The 27576-nt window shown below is 39.2% G+C and overlaps 2 protein-coding genes across 3 annotated transcripts; one reads left to right on the forward strand and one right to left on the reverse strand.

The window, feature by feature from the left end:
- Window positions 1–437: 437 nt before the first annotated feature.
- On the forward strand, window positions 438–4371 carry sumo3a (small ubiquitin like modifier 3a). 2 transcript variants are annotated; one of them, XM_084127908.1, is made up of 4 exons: window positions 438–752; window positions 1700–1828; window positions 2088–2159; window positions 2787–4371. In XM_084127908.1, exons 1-4 carry the CDS (start codon window positions 732–734, stop codon window positions 2847–2849), a joined length of 285 nt encoding a protein of 94 aa, XP_083984034.1. In that variant the 5' UTR covers window positions 438–731; the 3' UTR covers window positions 2850–4371. The 2 variants fall into 2 exon arrangements, with proteins under 2 accessions (XP_083984034.1, XP_083984035.1); XM_084127909.1 differs by lacking the exon at window positions 438–752 and adding an exon at window positions 1299–1593.
- On the reverse strand, window positions 4078–27558 carry abcc6a (ATP-binding cassette, sub-family C (CFTR/MRP), member 6a). The gene is made up of 31 exons (XM_084127906.1): window positions 27326–27558; window positions 26411–26587; window positions 25841–25966; window positions 22296–22433; window positions 20092–20211; window positions 18849–18910; window positions 18606–18737; window positions 17936–18142; window positions 16855–17032; window positions 15489–15650; window positions 15239–15331; window positions 13931–14134; window positions 13496–13642; window positions 13274–13361; window positions 12247–12316; window positions 11992–12118; window positions 11458–11634; window positions 11147–11314; window positions 10855–11047; window positions 10500–10578; window positions 9959–10067; window positions 9640–9847; window positions 9186–9496; window positions 8840–9039; window positions 8512–8638; window positions 8103–8204; window positions 7835–7981; window positions 7373–7531; window positions 7091–7257; window positions 6721–6915; window positions 4078–5300 (listed from the first exon to the last, which is right to left on the reverse strand). The coding sequence occupies exons 1-31, from the start codon at window positions 27365–27367 to the stop codon at window positions 5192–5194; spliced, it is 4524 nt and encodes a 1507-aa protein (XP_083984032.1). The 5' UTR covers window positions 27368–27558; the 3' UTR covers window positions 4078–5191.
- Between the last annotated feature and the right edge of the window lie 18 nt (window positions 27559–27576).

The raw sequence follows: 27576 nt of genomic DNA on the forward strand, positions 1-27576 counted from the left end.
TTGATAAACATATCTATTGTTGGTAACAGATTTGAAGGTTGAGATTGATGCGTACAATCACCACCAAAATGTGTGTAAAAATGTTTTTGAATTGGATTCAGCAAAATATTAAGTTTCTGACTTTTCTGTGACTGCATACTAATAAAACATACATTATACACAAAGGACAAGGGCATTTAGGCCGAGCCAACATTTTGACACGTGACCAGAGAATTCTTGTGTAATATCAAAAGGCACTTGCTATCAATCTCTCTTTTTTATCTCCAATACTTGCAATGGGATTATTTTACCAGATACCAGAAAAAACTTCCGTGAAAACCTGATAACTTCCTATCCACCACATGTAAACAGAACTGGGCCAGAAAACACCAAGCATCATTGTGTACAAATGAGGAAATATATAGCTATCACCAGTATTTTTTTTACCTCTGGTTAAAGCGGTATGTAGATTTAAAAATAAAATGAACTAATTCATTTGCCTTGCTCGCTCCTAAAACCAGGATGGTCACGATAAACGATGAGCTCGGGCCTGCTTATCTCCAGAAATTCGCGGGGAGCTTTGCTCGCTCTCGCGAATGAGAGGGACGTCATGTGACCACACACCAACCAATCGTTGATAAAGTAGGTAAAGGAAAGCGCGTTCCCGTCGGCAGCTGTGTTGCTCTACAGTGTGGAGAGCGCATCTTGTGTTCAGTATATTTCCATAATTCAGACCAACAGACACCTGCAAAATGTCCGAAGACAAGCCAAAGGTGAGCCTCAGATTTGTAATTTGACCGTATTTTTAAGCTTTGTTCAAAACGGATGATGCCGAGTTCCAGTTTCATTTTATGCAACCTTGCTGTGTTAGTGAGATTGCGCATTTGTGCGGGAGAAAAGCGGTCGGCACGCAATCATTGTCTTATTTTCATACAAATGCCATCCGTTTTTATTTTATAGGCTTCTGTTTTCGTCACTGCATGTTTACAACCGTCCGCTAAGCAGATGCTCATTCAGAGTAAGCGATTATTTTGTACTTACCGCGCATTCGCCCCGGTGTAATTCAGCGTTTGCGGGTTTTTCTTTGTGAGAGCAAAGTGGCGCTCACCGGCCACGTTACGCCACTGGCGTAAGGAATGCCGCAAGAACAGCGTTACGGAATGTAAAAGAGCGTCGTAGTACACGATGTTCATCCGCCATTTGGATGGTAAATAAACGGATAAAGTGTATATTCCAAGTTAATCAAAAGTATTCACCCCCAAAGTTTCATTTGACTAATCTTTAGGTTACGGATATTGAGTTCTGAGTTGCACCTCGCTGCGCCAGATGCTTAAAAATGGCGCACAGAGCCGCAACAATGTTTGACTAGAAGGCTAATAGTTGGTCCTACGTTTGCTTGTCTGTTTTTGTGGATTGTACGCCTTGCTCTGCTCGCTGCTGTTATTGTTAAAGAGGTGGCCATGGTGTACTGAACGTTGTTATAATTCGCTTTTTATCAATTCACTTAGTTCTTAAAAACTTGGCATCCACTAGGCCTTGTTGTTCACTAAGTTGTCGCCTTCGTAAAAAGATGTTCCATGGGCCTCCTACTACATTACCATGTTCCACAGCAGGGTAGCTTATTTAAAAATGTTGTTGTTTCATACATATTAAATGTGTAAATTTTGCTCACTTTGATCTCACCAAACAAATGTATATATGCACTTTATTATTGTTTCAGGAGGGAGTGAAAACAGAGAATGACCACATCAATCTGAAGGTGGCAGGGCAGGATGGCTCAGTGGTCCAGTTCAAAATTAAAAGGCATACGCCACTCAGCAAATTAATGAAAGCATACTGTGAGAGACAGGTAAGGCTCTTCTTGACATTACAACTACTTAAATAGTCATGTACATGTTGTTGCTGTGTGGGCCGTCCATGTGAGTCACACCGTTACTGTCAGTGTGTTTTTGGAACAATGTAATAGAATACCCGAGCAATCACAATACAAAACACGTCTAAATCACTATAGGTTGAACTCAAAAATATTGCTTCTGATAATGATTAAAAATCTGTAATATCAAATTCTAGACTGTTATTGTAAAAATGTAAACATTGCTTTCTTTCAGGGTTTGTCAATAAGACAGATTAGATTTAGATTTGACGGGCAACCAATTAATGAGACAGACACACCGGCACAGGTGAGTAAAAGTGCCCCTTTTTTATTGCCATCAAATCCCCAGTGTTAATGTACTATTACAGTATTTATTTTAATATTTTGATTGAGCTTTTTTTATATTTTGAGTTTTAATTTTAGTTTTTGTAATTGTGTATTTGTCATTTTTATTTGTTTCTTTTTAGCTTTATTATTTATTATAATTTATTATAATTATTTTTATTTCCATTTTAGTACTTCAATGAAAACTAGAACTGTTGCATTGTCAGCTAACTGAAATAAGTGTTTCATCTATTTACATTTTACTATTATTTCAGTTTGTTTCAAGTTACGAATTATTTGTAATAGTTTTATTAAGTAATAATAACACTGCAAAACCCTGATCATACTCCCTTCAAAGGTTTAGTGTAGAGTATTTTATGTTTTGATTGTATTAAAAATATTTTTATGTTATCAAAATGGGTATTTTATGTGACCAGATGATGGAATATATATGTATATGTGTGTGTACATCCTCAGGTCACATAAAATAGCCATTATTTTACACACACACAACCAAAATTAACAGGTGACAAGCCATACAGTATTTCCATACATTAGTCACTTTTTTCTTTTCTTTTTTCTTCTTTTTTTTTTCTCGTTTGCCTGTTAGTTGGAGATGGAGGACGAGGACACGATCGACGTATTTCAGCAACAAACTGGCGGCTCCTGCTAAAACTCCACACCATCTGGACCCCACGCTTATCTATTTTATTCCTCATGATGTTTCATTCAGATGCTTTCACATTGTTTCCCCTTCTCTTTCTCTCTTTGTATCTCTTCTGCCATCTCTAGCTTTCCTAGAGTTGGGCATCACAAACGTGTTTCCAGTATTTATATACGCAATGGTTAGACAGCTACTGTGGTGGGGGAACAAACTCAAGAAGGCTGCCAGAGGGGGCGAAGTTCTTCAAATTGTCCACAGGCCCCACTAGCCACTTCTGCAGGGTTTTATGTTGCTCAGAACACTGATTCACTCGACAAGCCCTCTAAACGATCACAACAGGGAACCGCTCTATAGTGTATTCGCCCTATTAAAAGTGAAGAAGCATAGGGTTTTTTTTCATCTTTTTTCATCTTTCAATTCTCAAGAGCTTTAAGTAGGCCTGTTTCATCTCGGATTGTATTTTCCTGTGTGTTGTAGAAATATGTTCGACCAGTGTAGTATTCATTTGCCTTTTTAATGGGGCCGCTTCTCGTATGAGCTCACTGTAGGGACGGGATCTACGGATCATCTTGTTGGTCGTTTATAAATGAAGAGACGGATTACGTGACACAATTTACAGTGACCCTTTCTGGACCAAACCCCAAAGAATGGTACTCGATTAGTTGATAAAGGCAGGATTACGCCAACTAGTTCTAAGTTTATACTTTTAAATGTCTGTAGAAATCTATCCATTTACAATTTCCATTTCTTCTTAAATGTTGGTTGAGGAGAGTGGAATGACCTAAATGGATACAATACATCTCTTTTTCCTTACTTTTTTTTTTTTCTCCCCCCCCCCCTTTTTAAATCCCAAATCTACAACCAAGTCTTGAATCAAATCAAAAGGGAATCCTTTCAGGCTTTGTTGCAGAGGTGTAGGTGTCATCACTCACAAGGACTGGTCTGATCTCTTTTAACATCTCTAGCCCTCCCACTGTAATTCATGGCTGAAAGGGAGAGAGGGTTTTAAGGGTCGGCTCCAAGATTTCCAGATGTTGGCATCCTTCTGTACTGACATGTACTTTTTTGTTTTTTTGTCCTTTACTACTGTAAACAATAAATATAGTTTGGTACTTTTTTTTTTTTTTTTTTTTTTTGCTGAGGCTTTTTCCATCATGTCCACAGAGTAATTGTTTAACAGCATGTTTTTTCAAATACAAAGCATTGTAGAAAAGCACAATGATGCATCCTTTAGCAATATGTCAAAAGTCTCTTTATACACAGTTATTACATGTATAAACATATAAAACATGAGATGAAGTGTCAAAGATTAAATATAAAATATAAATAAATTCTGGAGTGTCACAAAGGCACTTGAATGTTTGTCACACATGTAGCTTGTTGCATTGTCTTACAAGATGAGATGCAGTGTCGTTCATATCCACTTTTAAGATTAAAATATATTTCTAAGAATACAGTTGCAGAGAACAATGCTTGTAAAACGATTTGGGATTTTTCAAAACTGCTAAATAAAAAACTCTTGCTTTCAGAATGGTAGTGAACAATATTTTCTTGAGATATTAGAACTAAGCAGTCGGCAGTTAATATTACCTGGTACAGATTGAATCCAGCCATTATTGTCCATTTTGTTTGTTTACTTTGGCTGAAACAAATGCCACATCCTGCTTGGGTGACTACTGTTTTTCTCCCTAAATCCTCTCTTAAAAGCTTTAATTAGTGTCTGAAAGCGAGTCTGGAATTTGTCAGGGAATTTCAGGTCAAGTATATGTGGCAATATGTTTGTAAACATATTTGTCCTCTTACACGATTCTTCACATAACTGTCTGATGAGAACTGTGAAACCACTAGAGCTTATAGAATTGTCTTCATTGATTTGTTATAAAACCAAAATTAACTGTAAAACAACTTTAGCAAATTAGCTATTCACATTCATGTTCTTTCACCATGGGTATGGCATAGACAGAACAGACACCATTTCTTCCCTAATTGTTATGTGTCTGTTTAATTATGTGCAATATTTACAGGTTTCCATCAGCTACACATTTCCACTGAACACTAAGCACCAATATTTATCTTCTGGCGGAATGCAAAGGCTTTTTTCCCTCATTCCTCTTTAAGAGCTTCAGAGATGGCAGTAAACCTGAGTAAACACGTCTTAGCTTCAGTTCAGATTTATCAAGCAAACCTTTTTCATTTGTGGAGAAAAGTGTAATTCAAGTGTCTGGTCTTTTTCCCTCTTAAAGAACCAGTTGTGTTGTTGGGATGTCTCTGTTCTGCGCTGAGAACTGGGAAACAGAGTCTGCAGATTCTTTGCTTTCACCACAAGAGGGCGCGAGAAGACAGTGGATGACTTATAAGAGCCCAGCTTCTCGGCACATGTAGTAAAACTGGCCTCTCTTTGCAATAAGGTTATTTGGAGAATCCATCTCCACGATATGTCCTTTATCCATAACAATAACCCTGAGAAAACAAAAACGGCAGTATTAGTATTGATAAAACATCACATTACAGATATTACTGACACATTTGAGCAATAATAAACATTTGTGAAGACCGCCTATATATAAATTACGCAAGCTATTGTGAGTAAAAAAAAAAAAAAAAAGTGTGATGCATCCAATTCACAATGAAGGTAAGCAGCTAATTCACCTTTTTTATTATTTAGTCCGTGACTATTTTTATGTCATTTCTACGCCGAGTAGCCAACGGCACCAAACGGAAATGCAAAATTACCAAAACTAACACGTCTCCCATTAAAGAGTTCACGCAAACATGAATATTCTGTCATTAATTACTCACCATCATGTCGTTCCAAAGCCTTATGACTTTCGTTCATCTTCGGAACACAAATGAAGATCTTTTTATCCACTCTGAGAGCTTTCTGTCCCTCCATAGACAGCTACGCAACTGACACTTTGACGCTTCAAAAAGTTCATAAAGGCACGTAAAATTTATCTATTATGAATTGAGCGGTTTGATAAAAAAATTCTGAAGAGACTTGATTGCTTATGATGAACAGATTGAATTTAAGCTTTTATTAACATAAATATTGATCAGCTAACATAAACAGAAGTTCAACTGACCATGCTTTTGCACCAGAACAAACCTCATTGGTTCTTGCTGAAGCTCAAACGTGCTGCGTAACACGAGAATGAACCTCATTGGTTCTCGCAGGTCAAGCAAACATCCTTGAGCTCTGTTTACCACAACTGATGTGTGAATTGATGAATGTTTAAAAGCCTAAATTCAGTCTGTTCATCATATAAAGCGATCAAGTCTCTTCAGAAAATAGGGACTAAACCATTCAATTCATATCCATTCATTTTATGTAGCCTACTTTTTGAAGTGTCAAAGTTTCAGTTGTGTAGCTGCCAATGGAGGGACAGAAATCTCTCAGATTTCATCAAAAAGATCTTAATTTGTGTTCACGAAGATGAACGAAAGTCTTACGGGTTTGGAACGACATGAGGGTGAGTAATTAATGACAGAATTTTTGGGTGAACTATCCCTTTAAGGTGCAGTTACATTAGCAAAATGTCATGGTCATAAAGGCCCATTGTCTATTGTCAATTGCACAGCAATGTATGAAGCACAGCTCACACAAAAGTTACTTGCACATCAAGCATCATTCTGTTGGTCAACTCTGCAAATTCACGTGACCGACTGAACCCGATGCAAAATCTGCAGGGCCTCATTTTCATGACAGGCAAATGGCTAACTTACAGTTGCATATTAAAATGGGATGTGAGAAAGTATTTTAATATTGAACTTTACACAGCAGCTTTAAGCTATTTCCTGATAGACTGTGAAGATTGAGATGCAGCTGTGTGGTCTGAAAAGTTTAGGAACCACTTTTTAATGATTTTGTATCATGACATACTTTGTGTAATCCATAATGGTATTGAGGCGGTGTGCTATGGTAAGAACAGCACAATCCTCGAACTGGCTGCGGATGGTATACTGGATCAGGGTGTCTGTCTCCAGGTCCAATGCAGCTGTAGCCTCGTCCAGCACCAGAATCTTTGTCTTTCGAAGAAGAGCTCTTGCTAGACATACCAGCTGCCTCTGACCAAGACTGCAGGAAGAGAAATATATTTGCCATTGTTAATCGAAAGTCTCTTTTGCAAGCCATTGGTTATCATGGTATCAAGAAATTTCAAACCAAAAACAACATTCCCATTGTCTCAAATATGGTGGCTTTTTTCAGTCATTTAAAATGGTGAAATAATAGCACTCTTGGATGCACATACCTGAGGTTTTCACCTCCTTCTGAGCACTCATGATTGAGTTTATCAGGAAGTTCAGACACAAAGTGTTTAAGGTGCGCCAGTTCCAGGGCATTCCACACCTCCTCATCAGAATAGGCATCGAAGGGGTCCAGGTTCATACGGAGAGATCCAGAGAACAGCACTGGGTCCTGGAAAGATATTAAAATTGCAAAACAGATTTGTGAGTTCATAATAATTTGAAATACAACTAAATTTTACAATTATATAGTTATTTTGGTTCCATTAGGTAGAGTGTATACACACTTGTGGAATGATGGTGATGCGGGATCTCAGATCGTGAAGCCCGATCTCTGCAATATTGATTCCATCGATGTAGATCTTTCCTTTTGCTGCTTCCAAGATCCGGAAAATTCCAAGAGCCAAAGATGATTTTCCTGCACCAGTTCTTCCCACAATACCAATCTGAAAGGATAAAAGGAAACAAAGAGTGAGACTGGGGGAATTGTTTCAATATAACAAGGTATCATCAGGAACACTTTGTATTACCACAATCCCACCAAATGTTTGTCAAGTTAAATTCCAGAAATATACTTTCAACTTTTACCATCCTAGTTAGAACATTAAAATGGTTATATTTTGGGTGGACTATTTCCTCAACGTGTACAAGAATCTAGCCTTGTTCAGAATGAGGCAAGGTATAGCCTAAATCAAAAATAGATAGCAATAATATTTTATAGTAAATGCTGAAGTAGAATATGTATGGACCTTCTCCCGCTCCTGGATGTGAACGGAGATGCCCTTCAGGGCCAGCTCAAGGCCTTTACGGTATTGAAGGCCATAATCTTGAAACTCTATGGTCCCTGTTTGAGGCCAAGCTGGTGGCAAAGAACTTCCTTCTATGCTCCAAGCTGCCTGTAAATGACGATATAGATGGTAAAGAGCTATGACTAAAAATTATGCTATTACTGACCAACAAGGAAAGAAATATGATTTTTGTTTATAACTATTAATTAGGCTGTATAGCCACACTCACCTCTTTTGGTGTGTCTGCATACTCTTTCACTCTCTCAACTGACACAATGTTGTTCTCTACATCTGTCCATGACCTTACAATCCAGCTCAGGAAACCTGTCACCTGAGAGACAGCAAAAAACATTTTAAAACAAAATAATCACTAAAGAGGACCTGATTCGTCTGATCTTTATATAACACAGAAGAACAACAATTAATGGCGGCATTTTATTCTCCGCATTTTAATTTGAAAACGGCTGACCACAAATGAAAGATATACCTTTTAACGCTTGTGCAAGCGTTAAAAGCAATTCTGCAGCTGAGGTTTGAGGGTGAACATTGCAAGAGCAAGTTTCCACATGCAATATCTCCTGTAGCTTTCGTAATATTTGTGTCGGATTCTGCATAGAGACATTTGAAATGATTCACACCTGAAGTGAATGAGACACGGCCAGACCGACCATCCCGGGGCTCAGGGTTCCTTTTGCCATCACAGAGAGAATAGAAGCAGCAAGAACAATGCCATTACCCAGAAACTCCAAATTCACACCCAGCCACCTGAACAAAATGACATCCCGGAATGAGGTTATATATCAGTACGATGTCAATCAATCAAAATGTATCATAGGATGCCCACCACAGGGGCTGTTGTTGAATGCAAGAAAGCTTCCTGTGAGAATTCTAGTCCAGATTGTGATATTTGATTCTGAGTGTACATGTCATTGTGATTGTAAAACTGAATGTTGAGGTGTGCCTCACCTTGTTGCTATGAAACGGGGGAAGTAAGCAGTTTGGTTAAGATCCACCTTGTGATTGGCACCCATGATGAAGCGTGACTGCTCATTGAACGCCCGGATGACACTGGCACCCTGCACAGTCTCGTTTAAGTGCGTGTAGATGGGAGAGCGACTCACTGACTCCAACCGCCGCAGCTGGCAGGAAGTGGCCACGTAGAAACTCTTCAAGGGTGAAAAGAGTGAGAGAAAGATTATAGTCAAAACCCAAGTAGGACTTTAGATGATTTAGATGAGTTCAAGAAACTAGCATTTGCGGTTTGCAAATGAGCCTCTTTTCCTTAACCCCATAAATGCAGATTCAGGCGTACCTGTATGAAACCATAGAGGAATGCCATAGGGAGGATGATAACGGCAGCGAAAGGAGTGGCCATCAACACAATGATACAGACTTCCAAGAGTTTGAAGAAGTAACTCAGCATCATCTTTAGCCCATCTGGGACCATATTGTCTATGGCATCTATCTCTTTAGCAAAACGATTGAGGAGGTTGCCGCTAGGAGTGGACTCAAAGAACGACATTGGGGAATGAAGCACGTTGTTCAGAAGTTCCAAGTGAAGATGACGGGATGCAATGATACACCCTAATGAGATGGCAACCGTGGTGCCAAATATGGCAATTCCTAAAACACAAGAAATTATGAAAGTTTGTTTAGTTTACTTGAATCATGGATCAACTGAACATTGAATCAACTGAGGCTGGCGTAAAACACTAAGAGCTAACAGATATACAAACAGCCTGTTAAGGCCTCAAGACTCTACTAACCTTGTGCAACGCCAAGAGCTCCATAGACTCCAAGTTTCAGATCTGTGTTTAATTGAGTGCCGTTTATCACAGGCTGATCCGCCCACAAGCTTAACCAGTAATTATTAGACAGAGACGCTGCTTGTTGGAAGGCGTACAGGAATACAATGGAAACTATTAAAGGCAAACCAATGGTGCGAAAGTATTCAATGTACATCTCAAGTTTGACCTATAGGGACAGAGAGAAAATGGAGGCAAGGTCATCATCCAAACTGATGTGGTTAATAGAAAAGGAATGTCATATTTCAAAAGAAGAAGGTTTTAACATAAGTGATCTTACTCTGCCTATCCGTGCTTTATCAACCGTAGTCAGTTTCCCCATGTCGTCTGGGATGTGGTTCTCGTCAGATTCAGGTAGTGGCTCAATTGAAATGCTGTTTGTGTCACCACTGAAAGAGATTTGAGTTTGAATCAATCAACAAACTTTATGTTTCTCATATTTAGTGAATAACTGATACAGCTGAGCGTTACAAGAGCTAAAGTGTGCTGCAGATATGATGCTAAAATTTGGAAATAAGTTTGCATTTTAGCACTTCCGGTTCCAACATCCTGAATTCTATGGGTTTTTTCAAAGGTATAATTTGTTCATATCCCAGCTTTACTTCTGTTTTTACTTCTACCGATTGTATGTATGCTTCAAAGATCATAAACATTATCTTGATAAACAAAACATACAAGAATCATAAACTTCTGTTAGTTCCAGTTATGATTTTGTGCAGAAATCCATAAGCCAATGGAAACAGTATTAGTTTCAGTATTTGTTTCAGTTTTCTGTGTGTCATATTTATTTGCATTGAATTAGCATATTTAAAATCCCATACCCGATGAGCTGCTCTTGGGACAGATCCCTGGAAAATCGCATGTATTCAGTAACACTCAATCTTACAGATTTTCTGGAGCCTGCAAGTGGATGAGTTCAACATAAAAATGATCAATAATTCTTCACAACAATTGGATCTGACAGATCCCTGTCATCTTAGAAAATCATCTCAGACCACTATGAATTTTCATCCTGGTTGGTTTATGATGAACAGGTATCAGTCTAGCTTATAGTATAACGCTAGTTTAAGCAGGGGAACTTTAGAAAAACCATGCTGTTCACCAGAAAAAAAAACTTTGCTAGTGAAGCTTGAACTAGTTAAAAGCATGGTGGGGACACCAGCATCCATAACATACCTCTCTGGAAGGCCTCCGAAAAGCACTCTTTCCTTTCAGAGCTTGCGAAGGTGTGGATGAAATCAGCAAAAGCACCATTTCGGTTCAGAAGTTCTTGATAGGAGCCTCTCTCACTGATCTCCCCGTCCACCAGAACCAGGATCAAATCCGCCTGAGGCAGGAAGCTCATTCCGTGGGTCACCAAAATCCGTGTCTTTATTGAAAATGTTGAATGTTAGAGGTTGAAAATGCTGAGGAGCAAGAAAATGACCCCGTACCCCATGTGTAAGGTAAACGTCACAGTGAAAGTCACCTTGTCTCTCAGAATGCCTTTGGGCCCAATGACTTTGTTGAAGATGTGCTGACCAACATGTGCATCCACAGCAGACAGGGGGTCATCAAGCAGATACACATCAGCTTTCCTGTGAACAGCACGTGCCAAGCTCACCCTCTGTTTCTGTCCTCCAGACAAATTTAAACCCTGGAAGGAAGTTTTAGATTTATTTCAAGAGATGTATATTATATACAGATGCATGCTCAATGGTGATTGGTCTCGTGGATGCTTATTGATCCTATTGAAACAATCAGAATAATGTGACTTTTTATAAAGTGCGAGGGTCTCACCTTCTCTCCGATCTCAGTGGCGTCTCCTGCAGGCAGATTATCCAGATCTGGCAGCAGGGCACAGGCTTCCAGCACTCGCTGGTACCAGCTTTTCTTTTTTTTCCGTCCAAACAGAATGTTGTCCTGCAGACTGGCATTTTGGATCCAAGCTTGCTGGGGAACGTAGGCAATGGAGCCCTATATAAACAGAAGCGAAGAAATGCTGAACAGACAATCAACTGTAAGGATGAAATATTTTGCAATTTGATTAATGGCCTTGAAATAATGCAGAATATTAAATATATATATTTTTTTTTACCTAATATTGTTTATTTTTTTAAACCTAAATCTTTAAATGCTAAAAATATGTGTTTATTTTAGATTTAAACTGGCTTAAATGAGATTTTCATATGTATTTTATATTTGCAATATATTATTCTACTTTGAAAGACAGGGCTCATATTATGGTCACTTACTCCATAATCATATCATGCCATTGAAAAAATTTATTTCATAAAATATATACAATGAGTTATGGTTGATTAGTGCAAGTACATTGACTGAGACGGCCCCGCTTCTTTTTTCAGTCTCCCCAAGAATGGCTGAAAGCAGCGAGGATTTCCCACTGCCAACATGGCCGACAACAGCAACCAGTGAGCCACGGGGAACTTTAACGCTGATCCTGCTCACACACACACACACACACACACATACACACAGTGTAAGTGAGGGGGAAGTTGCTGAAACTCTGACACTTATTGCCTGATTGTGTATTCAGGTGCCTTGTGGAAACTTTCAGGATAATGATACCTTTTTAGACATGGGGGGCCATCCTTAGACCAGCTGAAGGTTCCATTGTCAAACACTACACCATCCACATCTGACAAGTAAAGAGCAACAATGAAAGAGCAAAAGTAAATAATGTAATATCATGCCTACCCTAACATGCAATCTATGCAGCCAGGCAGACTATCTGCACACATCTATGTCGCAAACACAAATTGTTCTGGAGGAAAGTGCAGATACAATTACAGAGATTGCTTCTGCAGCTTGTGAAATTATAGACTCACTTTAATTACACAGTCTAATTAGCTTCATCTTTACAATAACAACTTTCAAAGGCAATCTTGAACAGATTTGATGAATGCTGCCCGCCTCCACCCCCATCAAGTTTGGATAAACTAACGTATATGGATGTATAAAATATAACTTTAAATACAGGAAGACATGTTACATTGTAAATCTATTTGTAAAAAATAGAAATATAAAAGTTACTAACAAGTCCATATAAATGATTGCAGAGTAAATAATTAATATTTAAGTTAATAATCAATCAATAATAAAGTTAATATTGTAATATTGTTGCAGTGTTCATCTTGTCACAAGGCTAATTGTTTTTTAATGTACTGTTGTTTTGTGCAAGGTCTATGGTAATCTAATATAAAATAAAATAAGCCGATTGCCCGAGACATAGAGCATAGAACAAGTGGTTTAGATTGATGACAAATAAAAATAAATAAACAAAATGTATTTTTTTTAATAAAATAAAATGTTATGTAGTAGGCTACACAGCATTCAAATGTAGGCAATCCAGTGAGTTTTTAGAGATATCTAATTGTTTGTGCCAGGGAGAGGAAGTGAGACATCAGTATCACCTAACTGTGAAATTTAGAGGCTATTATCAAACTGTTGTTAATCTCGCTCTTGCTCATATTTTTACTGACAGACGGAAGTGAAGAGTAAAGGGAAAGTCTCACAGGATACATACAACATTCGGACATTTTTTAGCTTTACAAATCTATTGCACAATAAAGTTTGTCAACAAGTGGTCTCTCACCTGATTTAAAGGATTCTCTTGCTACATTTTCTGGTTTGATTTCATCTTGACAGAGAAATTTCCCCAGACGCTTTAGAGAGACGAGAGCCTGCAACACAAGAATAAGTTGTCCATTTAATTCAAGATCAGTAGAACCCAGAAAAAAAGAAATAACAACACATAACAGCACCTTTAAATAATCAGGGCAGAATATAATGGTGTTGGAGTTGATGTTATTCTCACCTGCATGGTTGTGCTCATGGCAAAAGGAAGCTGGCTTAGGGGAGTTTTCAGTATGTTGATGAGAGCCATTGATACAAAGATTTTTTGAGCATCCAGAACATTCTTATCATCAATGAGCACATAGACACCAAACATGGCAAAAGCAATCTGGCAAAGAATGGAAATAACAATCAGTCAAAACTATAATATCACATCCTGTCGTTTAGGTAATTAGTCATTACTATAATGTCAATTTTGATTTAGGCCCTTCCCAAAAGGTTACCATCGAGTCCAAGACCATATTTTTCAGATCATTTGGACTTGGCCTTTATTCAGATTCATGAGCTGGAGCTAGTCAGGACTATTCATAGAAAATATGGTCTTGTATTTGGACTTGAGTACCACAACACTTGGTCACAGCCCTGATACATTTGTTAAGAATCTGTCTTTTCTTACCAGAAAGGACGAGGAGTTAAATGAGGCGATAGACACAGAGTATAAGATCTGTGATTTCTTCAGAGTTTTAAGCTCCTTCTCTCTGTACCCCAGGACCTGCTCCAGAAATGCCTTTTCCCAGGCGTAGAACTTCAAGATCTTGATACCATTCAGAATCTCGTTCATTAACTTGACCCGTCCATCCATGTACTTCATTTGTATCTCCTGCGGAATGAACAGAAAACAGCCAACTGTCATCAAAACACCACAAGCTTTGCCACGACACCATTAAATAACAGAGAGGTTTTGGGCAATTTCTTTACTTGATGTCTGGCTGCCCTGCTTACAAAAAGCTGCATAGCTGGTTACCAGCCTTGTTCCTACAAGGATTCTTGACTGAACCAGAAAGACATACATAAAAAGGAGTGTTTAGCTGATGAACAGGATGGTCCACCAGTTGGGCCAGCATCAAACCAATTTGTGCTGGTTTAAGCTGGTCTTTTCAGCAGAATGGTTTCACATCAGAATGATTAACATTGAAGAAGGCAATACATTTCTAACTGCATGTTAAGATATTCTAGAACACAACAGTTATGAGCTGAGAGATTGACTCAGTCAATGGCATGCCAAATGTCTGTTTTCTGAAAAATAAAATTGAAACTTTTATTGCCATTTGCAAGCATTGTGGTTGCTTTGCTTTGGAGGAAGCATGAGGAACTTCAAAGGAGCAAGAGAAGCTTGAATCCAACCCGCACACTCAAGCTGTGCTCACTTCACTATCTAAACCAGCTGTGGACCCTTCACGCTGACTTACTTTAGCACTCATCCATTCATAGCACTCCTCAACAGTCTGATGTCTCAGAAAGCATCTTATTGGGTGAGATAAATGAGGATCTTAACTCATTTTGATCTCCTTTAATGAGAATCCCATTCAGAATTAGCCATCCCTCTTTGAACTTTAAGGGTTTTGGGGTCACAAAATGCATTTTCAGATCTTTGTATTATGTTTCTGGAGATTACAACGTCAGACGGTCTTACTCGACATCTTACCCACACAGCAGTATCGTTCTTGTGATTGATGGACAAACATGAGTTGTTAAAAGCACACCTCCTTGATTTACATACTCATGTTAAGGGACATGTTAAACAAAAATTCATATTTTTAACTGGTTAGTTAGCTTTGAGGTATGGAACTTGCAGTATGTTTTTATTGTACAGTAACCTCTTATATGTGTAAGTATCGAGGACATTTAGATTTTTTAAGGAGTCTGGGCCTCAAATAGCAGGTGAGTGACAACACATGAATCCTGAGTTACAACATTACAGTACCTGGAGTTTGCTTCTCTTCCTTGCAATGAATCCGTTCAAAGGGAAGATGAAGATTACGGTGGCGATGCCCGCTAGAGCTGATGGTCCTAAAAGCTGAAATAAGACATGTCTTGTTTATTTCTCTTAGGAAGCTAAAACAACTATTCAACCAATATCTCCAAATGTTAAGAATGCAATTCAGACTTATATTACTAGAATGGAAATAGTTTACTGGATTGGAATGAAAATACACAAATATGTGTGCCCTCACCTGCCAAAGAAAGAAGAGACAGAGTGTGACCTCAATGGGTGCCAGCCACACAGCATTGAAATACACCACAAAATCCATCAGCTTCTGGGTATCGGCAGAGACCAGATTGACTATCTCCCCCACTGTGCATGTTCTGCGTGCTGCGCTATTCACGACAAGAGACTGGGGATAAACAAGATGCAGCAACAAAAGCAGAGAGAAAGATTGATTAAAAACATGTAAAAAATGTATAATATATATACAAACACTATATGTACAAAAGTATTGGGACACCTGACTATTACACTATCAGGGACATCACATTCTAAATCCAGACATTAATATGGAGTTGGTCCTCCCTTTGCAGCTATAACAGCTTATACTCTTCTGAGAAGGCTTTCCACAAGATTTTGGAGTGTTTCTGAGAGAAGTTTTGCCCATTCGTCTAGTAGAGCATTTGTGAGGTCAGGCATTTATGTTGGACGAGAAGGCCTGGCTTGCAAACATCCCAAAGGTGTTCATGAGGTTGAGGTCAGGGCTCTGTGCGGGCCAGTCAAGTTCTTCCACACCAAACTCATTCAACCATGTATTTATGGGCCTTGCCTTGTGCACTTTGGCACAGTCATGTTGGAGTAGAAAAGGGCCTTCCCCAAACTGTTCCCACAAAGTTGAAGCAGCATTGTCCAAAATGTCTTGGTATGCTGAAGAAGATTAAGGTTTCCCACCACTTAAAAAAAGCCCCATACCATTATTCCTCCTCCACCAAAAGTCAGACAGGTAACGTTCTCCTGGCATTCGCCAAACCCAGACTCGCCCATCAGAGAAGCGTGAATCATCACTCAGAACACGTTTCCTCTGCTCTTGAGTCCTCTTTGCACCACTCCACCGACGCTTAACATTATACTTGGTGATGTGAGGCATGCAGCTGCTCGGCCATGGAAACCCATTACTCCCACCGCACCGTTTTTGTGCTGATATTAATGCCAGTGGAAGTTTGGAACTCTTTAGCTATGGAATCAGCAGAGCGTTGGTGACTTTTACGCACCATGTGCCTCAGCACTCGATGACCCCACTCTGTGACTTTACGTGGTATTCCAGTTTGGGGCTGAGTTGCTGTTGTTCCTAAATGCTTCCACTTTCCAATAATAGCATGGCTAGGTGCTTGATTTTATACACATGTGGCAATGGGTCTGATTGAAACAACGGAATTAAAAATTAAGAGGTGTGTCCCAATACTTTTCCATATAGTGTATATAATATTACACACACAATATATATATACGTATATATCTGTACTGCTCTTGAAACTTTCTGCAAATACTCCCATTACCAAATATCATTGAACCATATGTTCTGACAAGGTTTTTGTGTTGGTGAAATGGCCTACCTTTCTGTAGACCAGACCCATGACAGCTGTTTTAACCCTCATGCCCACAGTAAAGCAGGTGTATGTGTACTGGTGGTTGAAGACAGACTGCAGGCAGGACAGGAGGAACACAAGAGAGGCATAGAAATAGCCCTTCCACAGCGGAGCATCCTCATCCTTCATAAAGCCTAACAACAGACTTTAAAAAAAGAGAAAAAGGGGTCAATAAAGGCACTATAGAGTACAAAGAAATTTGCAGATTTTTGATGTAACTAAGCATTTGGCTAGATTCCTCTGTAACAGACCACATCCAACCATTGTGGTTTGGCTCAAGGTTTACAGTAGCGAGTAAAGCCACAGCTTTCTTTGAAAATGAAGAATGGTAGATTTGTTGAGATTAACAAGACGTAGCATGTTCAACTGGAAAAATGTTTTTCTGAATCCTAACCAAATGCTACAAAATCCATGTTGCTTACTCTGAGGGCAGAAGACCTTGAATGTTTCCATAGTTCCCACCAAAGTCCACCTTTTTTGACACAAGATCCCAGTACAATATATCTACTTGCTACAGTTTGCTCTTGCTACCAGTAAACTGTAGCAGGGAGATCTTGCTACAGATCTCCCTGCTACAGTTTGCTGGTAGCTGACTAAACCTCCCATTTAACTGGCAGCTTTCCTGTAGTAACCACAACCCCGACAGTGTTCCTCTACCCTCCCCGAAGCTAACACGTCTAGGGCGAACGGAGTGCTGTGGTCATCTCTCGCTCTCAAGCTTTCAGACTTGAAGCCATAATTGCTTCTCTGTGGGCATAAACAGCATGATCTCTGTCTGGCTCGTATGGCGTCTCTGACTCAAGCACCTGCCGCACACTGCCACTTCCTGTTTTCATCCCAAGATATTGTGAACCGTAAGATGTCTCTTCTAAAAATATTTTGATAACCTAGCAAGCTGTCTTTAAAAGCACAGAGCATCTGTGTTTATTTAAAGGCAGAACTTTTCATAAACACAACTCAAAGCCTAACTTACCCTAGATACACCAAAGCCCAAAGTTTGAGAACTTAAACTAAGGATGAGGCCAAGAATCAGCTTTGACTTTCTCACCTTAGAACCTGTGGAACTGAAAACATGAAGGCATCATGGACCATGAGGCACAGCGTCCCGGTTAGGAAGTAGGGTCCGAAGCTACGCGCAAGTGTCCGTAACAGACAGAATCCCGAACTCTGCTCTTTTTGAATCTTCCTGAGGAGTTGGGCCTGGTCTGGTAGTCGAGATCCCAAGGCAACACTGGTGCTTAGGTGGTTCTCCTGCCTGTAGATGGAGAAGAGGCAAACGGACATGTGCATAAGGAATTGGTGCTGAAGCCTAAATGCAGTTGTTAAGCTTGTTTAATCCCTCTTTGTAAGTTCTAATTGAAAACAGAATGACATTAAAACATCCAGCGGCACAATGCAAGTTTCCACAAATTGTAAAATGCATGAGAACCCTGACATGTGAGGCCTTAAAAGTGGATTTCAGAGGACTTGAAAACACTGTATGTTCAAAGCAGAAAAGTGTTAACAAGCAAACCAATTGACACAATCCTCCTGTCTCGACTGTGTATGCAACAGGGCTCTTTTTGTCTTTTTGTGGGCATCTTTCAGATGGAAATGTGATCGCACTGATCAAAGCAGCATGAGGATCCATAGCAACATAAACAAACAACTTAAATGTACACGTGCCTCAAAATTTTGTGTGTGAAAAAAACATGTCTGATGTTTTAAATGGAACTCACTGCTGTAATTTGGTACGCTCCGCTGTCCATTCTTCTTCCAGGTCGGATATAATCCTTTCTGATGTATCTTCTTCCCTCAGACTCCACAGATCTTCTGCTTGCAGAGGAGAACGGTATCCTTTAAAAACCAACCTGGAAGCACACACAATACAAACTGAATGCATTTCTTTCACAGGACCAAGAAGAATTTAAAAGAGTATTTTCACAAATTAGTAATGGTGTTTAAATCATTTAATTCCATACCCGCTAAACCACCAGAAGAGGATCTTTGACAAGAACGATGCATCTTGAACAGGACATGCATTCTGAGAAAACGACAAGAACAAGTTGGTTACAAATACACTATATGGCCAAAAAGTACAGCATGTGGATATGTTTAAATTAATAAAAGTAAAAGGTTTTTGGTTTAACAAACAGTAGGCCAACTAGAAATACCATTGGTTCCCATGATCATTTGGCTATAATTTATTGGATGGTATATATCGGCCCAATTTACTAATTCCTATTTTTACTAATCATATTTTAATTAACAGGTTTGGGCCAAGCCAAACTTGTTAATTAAAATATGATATACCGGTAGATACAGATTAAATTTTCAATTATAACATGGCTTGTCAAAACAGTTCTAACATTATACACATAAATAACCAGATGTGAGGCAGTCAGTTTTAGAAAGAAGAGTTTCACAGTTTTGCTTTCTTGGATGGAGAACGCAGTGGCTAGAAATCATATTTGGCAACAGTGAACTGAGAGTAAACAGAGAAACAGTGTGAAAGCATCTGTGAGTAAGAGTGGTAGACCTCTTACTGTGTGTGTGTGTATGCCTTATGTGCCACAGTAACACACTTCCACCCACTGCTGACCTCAGTGCTGCCCCTTTGCCCATACAGCCAACCACCCAAACACTCACTCTCTCCCGCCTCCTCACCGGAGGTCTCACTCTTCAGGATGCAGTGAATAACCCTACACAGGAAGTGACTGAGCCAGGAGGGGATCAAGGGGTGTGGCACGACGTCTGTGGCTACAACCTCATCACAAACACTCTAATTCTTCTCTGAGCTTGTTTCCTTGTTTTTCTCTGGAGGAGAACAGTCAGATGGACCACTATCTCACAAGATGTTAGGAGATTACGTTCTGTGTTGCTCTGCTCGGTGCTATGTGTGTAATTTGCATACATAACAACCAAACAGTGGGCAGAATGAGTCAAGAATTTAGTTTAAAAAAGGATATATCATTATCCGGGAAGGAGGACCACAGAGTGTCCATGTAGATGAGTCAAGCTCTTTTATCCAATCATGAGTTCAGCTAATATCTAACTGCAACATTCTTGCGGGAGACAGTAGTTGGATATGCTACAACCATTACCAACCATAATTCACTTCAAAATGGGGGGTTGGGTTCTATATTACTTAAAGACAGAAGTAAACACCACAGGATTGTTTGTGATGGATTATTTTAGTTGATGAAGAGTTTGCTCAGTTCGTACCTTGAGGGTGGCTTTGCCTGAGGCTGCTCGGTCTGCAAAACAACTGAGGAAGAGCTGCGCCAACTGCAGGGCGAAGTAAGAGAAAAAGGCCAAATACCGCACAATATCCGGAGAGAGACCCTGAAAAGCAGAGACAACAGAAACAGCGGATCATATCCAGATTAAAGGAAGAGAGAGAGAGAGAGAGCGAAGGCAGACTTTCCCATTTAAATGAGTACCACAACCAGGGATTTCCCGTAATGCTACTGTGATGTTATTCCAGTCCTGATCCGCAGACTTCCCAACATGCTGTTTACATGCTGAACATTCTGTTCATATGGAACTCTCTGGAACACAACTTGTTGTTGAATTTCCAAGGGTTAGTTCACCCAAAAATGAAAATTCTGTCAGTAATTATTTTGGGGGGGTTTTGCGCACAAAAAGTATTCTCGTCGCTTGATAAACTTAAGGTTGAGCCACTGTAGTCACTTGGACTATTTTAATGATGTCTTTACTAACCTTTCTGGGCTGGCAGATGAAATTACATAGAAGCCTATGAAGGAGTGAGCCAGCTCCCAGATTTCATCAAAAATATCTTAATTTGTGTTCCGAAGATGAACGAATGTCTTACGGGGTTGGAACAACATGAGGGTGAGTAATTACTGACAGAATTTTCATTTTTGGGTGGACTAACCCTTTAATGAACCTTGACGTGCTTGTTTTCTGAGGACAATCTGGTCAATCAAAATGTCACGGAAGATCTCCCTGACTGGACATAGAAGAGCTAGTTGGTGGAGAAAGCAGGAGACATGTTGTTTACTGAGTGATGTCATGTCCCAAACTAAGGATTAATGTAAAAAATATGATCTGCTGTTTATTCTATAGGAAATCACGCAGTGCAGTGCCCCTTCTTACTTCGCCTAATGTCAGAAGACATGGGTGTGCACGACCATTAACAACATAGTAAAGCTTATTTTGAACAGTTAAGGGAAATCATGGTGAAAACCAAACTCTTTAATGGCCTGCTTTATATAAATGAATTACGTATGAAAAGAGCCATAAAAGGCCTCGAGTCACGCTACAATCTGGAAACTCATAGACTGCTGCTGTTCAAACCTCCGGCCACTATTTGCTGGTGAGGAGCCAACAGTAGCTATATTTACAAACTTTACACATGTGCTGTTCATATGCTGCTCATGCATTTCTAAATCTATAGTAGAAACTAAGTTTATCTTGCTGGTGTCCTGGATATAGCGTCTTGGCTACACTATTGGAGCACAAGCCATGTTGAGACAGATCTGTAGTAAACATCCGTTTGGCCATGGAGTCCCTTGCTAAAATAGAGGCGTTATTCTTTACTACACCACAAAATAAAAAACAAGGCCAGAGTGGTTTCGGTGGTCAAAATGTAGGTCAGTCAAAATTTCATCCCACTCTTATCCAAGGATAAAGTCAGCATACCAGGGAGAAATATCTGTCTTTATGTTTCGACCGCATTTTGCACGATATGGGTCAGAACCGCCTAGTCTCATTTCTAAAATGTTAAACCTGCTTTCGTGCTGGGTGGTATTCTTGAGTTATTGTGTGTGGCAAAATGAAATTGATTAAAGCACTTCTTATTAAGACATACCCTGTATTTAAGACATTGTTAAAGATAGCGAAACCAAAAAAAAAAAAACATTGGCTGAATTTATTTATTTAGCTCGACAAAATAATTAGCTTAACCCATGTGAGTTGTTCACCTAATTTACACTGAGACTAAGGTAATTAATTTTCCATTTTTTTTATTTTTATTTTGTCTTATTGAAAAAAGAAAAACACTTATACTGTACTTCCGCATATTGTAAGGTTCATTAGGAGCACAAGTCAGATTTAAACACTTTCTGACATATGTTTCAAACTAACACCTGTACTTGGACTTCACCTGAACTCATGATATGAATGTGACAAACCAAGTCCAAACATGGGGAAAATCAACAAGTGCCAAAAGTAGAAACTGCTGGAATGCTGAGCTGCTGTGTGTTTGTATGAGTGTGCTGCGATGTATTTGCTTGTGCATGTGTGGATATGTATCTGTGACCATGTATGCATGTTTGCATACGTGCACCTGTGTTTCATCCATATGTTAATACACCCATATGTGGCTGTATGTGTAGGCTTAGTCCAAGGTGTTGTGAATGTACCGTGAAACTGAAATTCTCTGTGTCAGTTGTCATTTTTCTCACCTGCTCTACAGCCAGCTGGACCTTTGCATGAAGTGGAATAAGGGAACAGACCACGCCCAACAGCCAAAAGAAGAACAGGAAGGCAGAGGAACGGCATCCCCGCACTCTCTCCCAATGAATCACGCACACGGCTAACACCTGTCAAACACACAGGTGTAAATGACATTGTTCTCATCTGCTAAAATTAAACAAGTAATAACAAATGACTTTAAAAAGGAGCCTAATTACAGATAGCCCTCCCTCTGCTGAATGATGCAAGTTTACTTTAAAGGCAAAGTATGTCATTTAAAAAAAAAAAAATCCTATCCCAACCTAAGCCATTCGTAGGATACAGCTCTAGAAAGCTCTGTGGTTCTCTTTGAATGGCCAATGGTGTGAGTTTGGGGACAGGACTGTCTGTTTGGCCGTCCAATGGAAAACGGGGAAAGTGTTCAGGGAAACTTCATTACTTCATCCTTTGTGAAATTACACATTTCACCGTTACGCTAACTCATTGTGAAGGGCTTTAAATAGATTTAATTACATTTAATAGATTTAAATTACAACTATCGAGGCCATGACCTTTAGAGAGAAGGAAGATCAGTAAGCAAATAACTTTTATCATGTCAAAACATGACCGACCCAACCGAGAAAAAAAAACATTGTAGCATGCAGGTTAATTCTGTTGCATACTGGTTAATTCAGTCAGTTAGCAACTTTGGCATCAAAGTATATGGATAAAACACGGAGCATTTGAGAACTGAATTTAAGTTGATATGATCCAAATTAGAGAATGGCCTGACTGCAGTGACAGGAATAGATAAGATCAGAGAAAATAGTAGATGAAATTTGTTAGGGAAACCTTACTTTTAAAATTGTACTATGCTTTCTTGATGACCTGAAGACTAATCCATCATTAAATTTACTTTGTTTTTGTTTCAGTTGTTTTGTTGAGGTTATATTGGATTTTTTCCTGTCTACCACCACAGCTGTCTCCTCTAATAAAACAACAAAGCGTATAAAGTGTGGCCTCTGTTGAACCCACATCTTTCTTAATTACTGTGTCTTTTCTTCATCCAAAAATTTGACGTTCTGCATGTCTCAAAACCAGACTGTCAACCAGTGGCTCTTGCTGTTCCCAAGCTTGATGTGATGTTCATTTGTTGCAGTATCTCCTAGGTAGCGCAAAACATAATTTGATTACATAAAAAGCAGCCTCCTGGTACGGTACAAATTAAGGATCAGGACTGGATCCAAAAACGCCTCCTCAAATCCAAACCAAAGCCATATAACCTCAAAGAAATGAGGTGAAGCCTTTAAAGGGAACTCTTAATCATGTCCTAATGAAAGACGCCTGCGGAGGTTTGTTGTGCTACCTGGAAACAGAACATGTAAACCACATGTAACATCTGCATTGTTGATGTTGACTTCACGTCTCACGAGAATAAGTCCTCTGGACAGTGGGAGGAAGCCAAAGCTAGCAATTATACTGGAGAGTTAGGAGCGATAGAAGACAGAGACAAATCTCCTTCCTGCAGCTTAAATGAGCGCACACAGTGAAACCAGCAGCAGCTTATGGTTGGTAGAAAAAGTAGCCAAGCATTACAGCAGACTTCAGCTCCAGGCAACGATATTTCAAAAGATCAAAAGTTCAATATTGAGGGGGACCCGATTTAAAAAATGTAAGACTGTACCATTAAAAACCAATATTGATGGATCACTAATCTGAATATTGCAGGAATGTGTAGTGGTTACAGCCCGTGGTTACAGGTCTATATCAAATTTGTTAAAGCAAAAATAACGATTAAATAATGAAGAAAAATATTGTAAGGAGACATTTCAGGTATGTGAATCTGGTGGACTGACGCCGGCATACAGTCCCAGCAAAGTCTGATGTATCTTCCTCGAACTAGCACTCATAACAAACCTGAAGATGGAGAATTGCTCAGTGCCAGTTACGTTTGGCATAGATTTGTGCAAGTTTATGGTGTTCCTTTAGTGACTCAGGTGCTACAACAATCCAGACGGTGTTGTAAATAAATTGCAATTGGTGGGGTGCTCTTAGTGAATTCCCCCTCTAGGTTCAATAGAATTGTGGTGGTTGTTTCTTTCTAAACTGTTCATTACATGAGCCCAAATATTACCCAAGAAAACCCATAGGTGGTAAAGGAGGTTGAGCAAAGCAATGAAGCAACATTTCCAGAATTTGAAAGCAATATTTATGCACCTTCATAATAGATCTCTTAAATTGTTATTGAGTATTTCTGCCTACACTCCATCACCTGCCCAAGTTATGACACTGCTTTATTTCACTTTTTGACCAATTAAGATCACAATCTGTTAAGGAAGGGGCCGTTTAAGGACACGATCACACTGTTTAACTCTTTAAGTGTTTTTACGTTGACACTAGCCAATGTTGACTTAGGTGTCTGAAGAGACCACAGATGGGTCATGAGTCTGGTCTGGAACCCAGAAAGCGATGATGAGATTGTGTTCATTAGGCCATGTGTAGGTGTGCCCCTAACCTAGTTTACCTCAGAATGTCACAGTCTATTAGATGAAAACAGATCCTGCAGTGTTAGGAGTTAGGAGCTATTTTACAGACATAAGCAGGTGTGTTGTGAAATGAATGTAGGCGTGGAATGAATAAAGCTTAAATCTTTAATATATATTTCCATATGTGGGCTGATGCATCCATCTTTAAGACATATGCTTATGTTTTGGATACTGGTTCCTAATATGGGATGCTGGTGTTCTTAACTAGCTTATCACAAACAAAACTAAAGATCCACACACTGCTGCAAAATGCCCAAATTTCCACTTGATGAAGATCCTCTGAATCAAAACACTGTTGAAAAAATGGAAATTCTACAACAGTGAGCTCAACTTTAATTTGTTGAGATGTTTGACAGTTTGTCTAATGTCAGACGTACATACATTCTCTTCTTATTTCTTAACTAGCTTCACCAGCAAGACTACTTTGGTCAACCAACTTTAAAAGAAAAACAAAGCCAAAACTGGCTTCACTAGCTAAAATTTACATTAGCATATAATTTACGTTATGCTGGCCAACCTGATACACCAAACACTGCTAACCAATGTTAACCAGTCTAGACCAGAATGGAAATTAATTTTGGTCTAAACTGGCAAAAAAAATGTAAAAAAATCCAAAAAATTAAATTGTCTATTGTCAAAAGTGTTGTGATGTATGAAAGTCACTTTCAAACCAAGCAGCTTTCTTTTGCACAACACAATGAATTCAGGCGAGTGACTTGAACCTGTTGCAAAGTCTGCATTTGGAAATCTTTCAGCCTAATTCCTGATTCTCTGGAATTCTATCAATCCTGATTGGAATTCCTGGATTCCTATTGAAATGACTGGATTTCGCCATTGGAAATTTGCTGAACAATGGTAAATGAGGTCACACCTCAAGCCTGGGCATCAATCTTTACCATGGTAAGATAAAACTCTAAGATTAAACGTAGCAAGCTAAGTAACAAAACCCTGATTTATGCCTGTACTGCTACTTTTTTCTCATAAAATTTGTAACTTAGAGGTTACATTACCACGGTCAGACTTCGTATGATAGGACTGAGCAAGAAGACAAGGTGTTGCTGGATTTCCTGTCTTCGTTCCAACAGGATGTAGAAGAATTCCACAAAACCAAAGGATGCCAAGAAAAACCCCAACAACTGTAAAAGAGCAAAGAGGAATACAATTCATATCAGAGTGAGAACTGAGTCACTCTCCCGGAATCTCCGGTGGTCAATGACTGTAGAGAAGAGGTGCGATTTACATTATAATAAGACTGGATTGGAATCTGTGTGGCTCTGAACAAACGGAGAAACAACTGTATTTCAAACAAAAGAGTTTTAGAGCGGAAGAGTGAAAAGTGACATCACAGCTCACTAGAGTGCTAACCGCACTCACACCACAAACTGAGGTTACACACACCACTCTCTCTTTTACGGTCTTCCTCGGCCACTAAAGCGTGAACTCGACCCCTCAGTCTACCCAGACCACCACGTTCACTTTGTTTTAACATTCTGGTTTGAATTTTATAGACCACAAAGCTGGTACTTTTGAGACCCGGACAGGCTTGTATAACATTAACAGGTCTTAGCGGTCTGTCTCACCAGCTTGGCATTGCAGAGTGAAGAGAGGGGCAGCCGACCTCGGCCGTGGCAGTACAGATGAAGGCAGTAGAATGGAGAGAGGACCCACAGGTAGATGCATGGAGCCCACACCAGGACTGTGTTCTGGAAGCAATTGCTCAGTTCAGGGTTATGCGTGTACCATGTCTGGTTCCAGTCCTGGAGATAAAGAACAGGATGTGCTTAACTTTTCAACAAGTTATATGGTAATTGACAGTCTTCATTCTTTCATTGGATCAATATTGTCTTGATCCAAACCCTCTCCACAGAGAAATATGATCTGAATGTTCCAGAACATCTAAAATTAGGTTATAATTTGTGCTTTGTTTACCATGTTGGTACATTTATTTTTGTATTATTTTTTATTGCTTATCGTGGCCAAGCTCATCACTGACTTTATCTTGTCTCTTTATATTAATGGGTTAGAGACAGCTGAGATTGCATTAATTATGAAAGACTTGAGATTGGACTAAATCAATGTAACTGAAGGAACAGATCTGCCAGATATTCTGACAACTGAAGAAGTTTGTGAAATCAGTGTATTAAATTGCACATTTATTTGCTAGCTTGTTTAAAAATATTTAATGTCATGTAAAATAAATCATATTCTAAAGATTGGCCACAATGCATCATCTGAACTTAATTCAACACATTTAATAAATAATAATAATCAAATAATCAAAAAGTCATACAAAAAAACAGATATATTCTGGTTTTCTGGTTCTTGGCAACATACAATGTTTCCAGAGAACTTTCAATATAATATCATACATATAAAATAACAACTCTTTACAGGTATATATGTGACATAAACAAAACATAAATCAACGGTATATGTATATTTATATTCTTGAGTAATATTCAAGATTTAAGGTCTGACATTAGAGGTTTGCTCACCCATAGTGGGTCAAGTCCACTTAGACTGCAAAAGGTATCCATTCACTCGTCTGGTCCTGAGGATGTACCTATCCCTGTTGTGTATCCTGGTTCTTTAGACTGTTCTGTCACTCTGTGCTGTGCCTGAGTCAAACTCTCCCTCCGTCCTGGGATCTCACACACTCCCTTATTCACTTTTGTCACTCCTTGTTTCTGAGAGTGTCTGGAAGTGTCTGCTTTTTGACCACCAGTCTAACAGCCGCTTAGGTGGG

Source organism: Abramis brama (genome assembly GCF_963993115.1).
Source record: "Abramis brama genome assembly, chromosome: 11".
In the NCBI taxonomy this organism is placed as follows: Eukaryota; Metazoa; Chordata; class Actinopteri; order Cypriniformes; family Leuciscidae; genus Abramis; species Abramis brama.

What these genes read in the sequence shown, in the direction of transcription:
- abcc6a (XM_084127906.1), bottom strand. Translation starts at nt 27,367, where the DNA reads ATGGATACCTTTTGCAGTCTAAGTGGACTTGACCCACTATGG. An exon ending in TCCAGCTGGCTGTAGAGCAG is followed by an intron (nt 20,212 to 22,295) that starts GTGAGAAAAATG and finishes TCTGCTTTTCAG; the next exon opens with GGTCTCTCTCCGGATATTGT. An exon ending in GCATCACCATCATTCCACAA is followed by an intron (nt 7,258 to 7,372) that starts GTGTGTATACAC and finishes ATATCTTTCCAG; the next exon opens with GACCCAGTGCTGTTCTCTGG.
- sumo3a (XM_084127908.1), top strand. Translation starts at nt 732, where the DNA reads ATGTCCGAAGACAAGCCAAAG. An exon ending in TGTCCGAAGACAAGCCAAAG is followed by an intron (nt 753 to 1,699) that starts GTGAGCCTCAGA and finishes TTATTGTTTCAG; the next exon opens with GAGGGAGTGAAAACAGAGAA. An exon ending in AAGCATACTGTGAGAGACAG is followed by an intron (nt 1,829 to 2,087) that starts GTAAGGCTCTTC and finishes GCTTTCTTTCAG; the next exon opens with GGTTTGTCAATAAGACAGAT.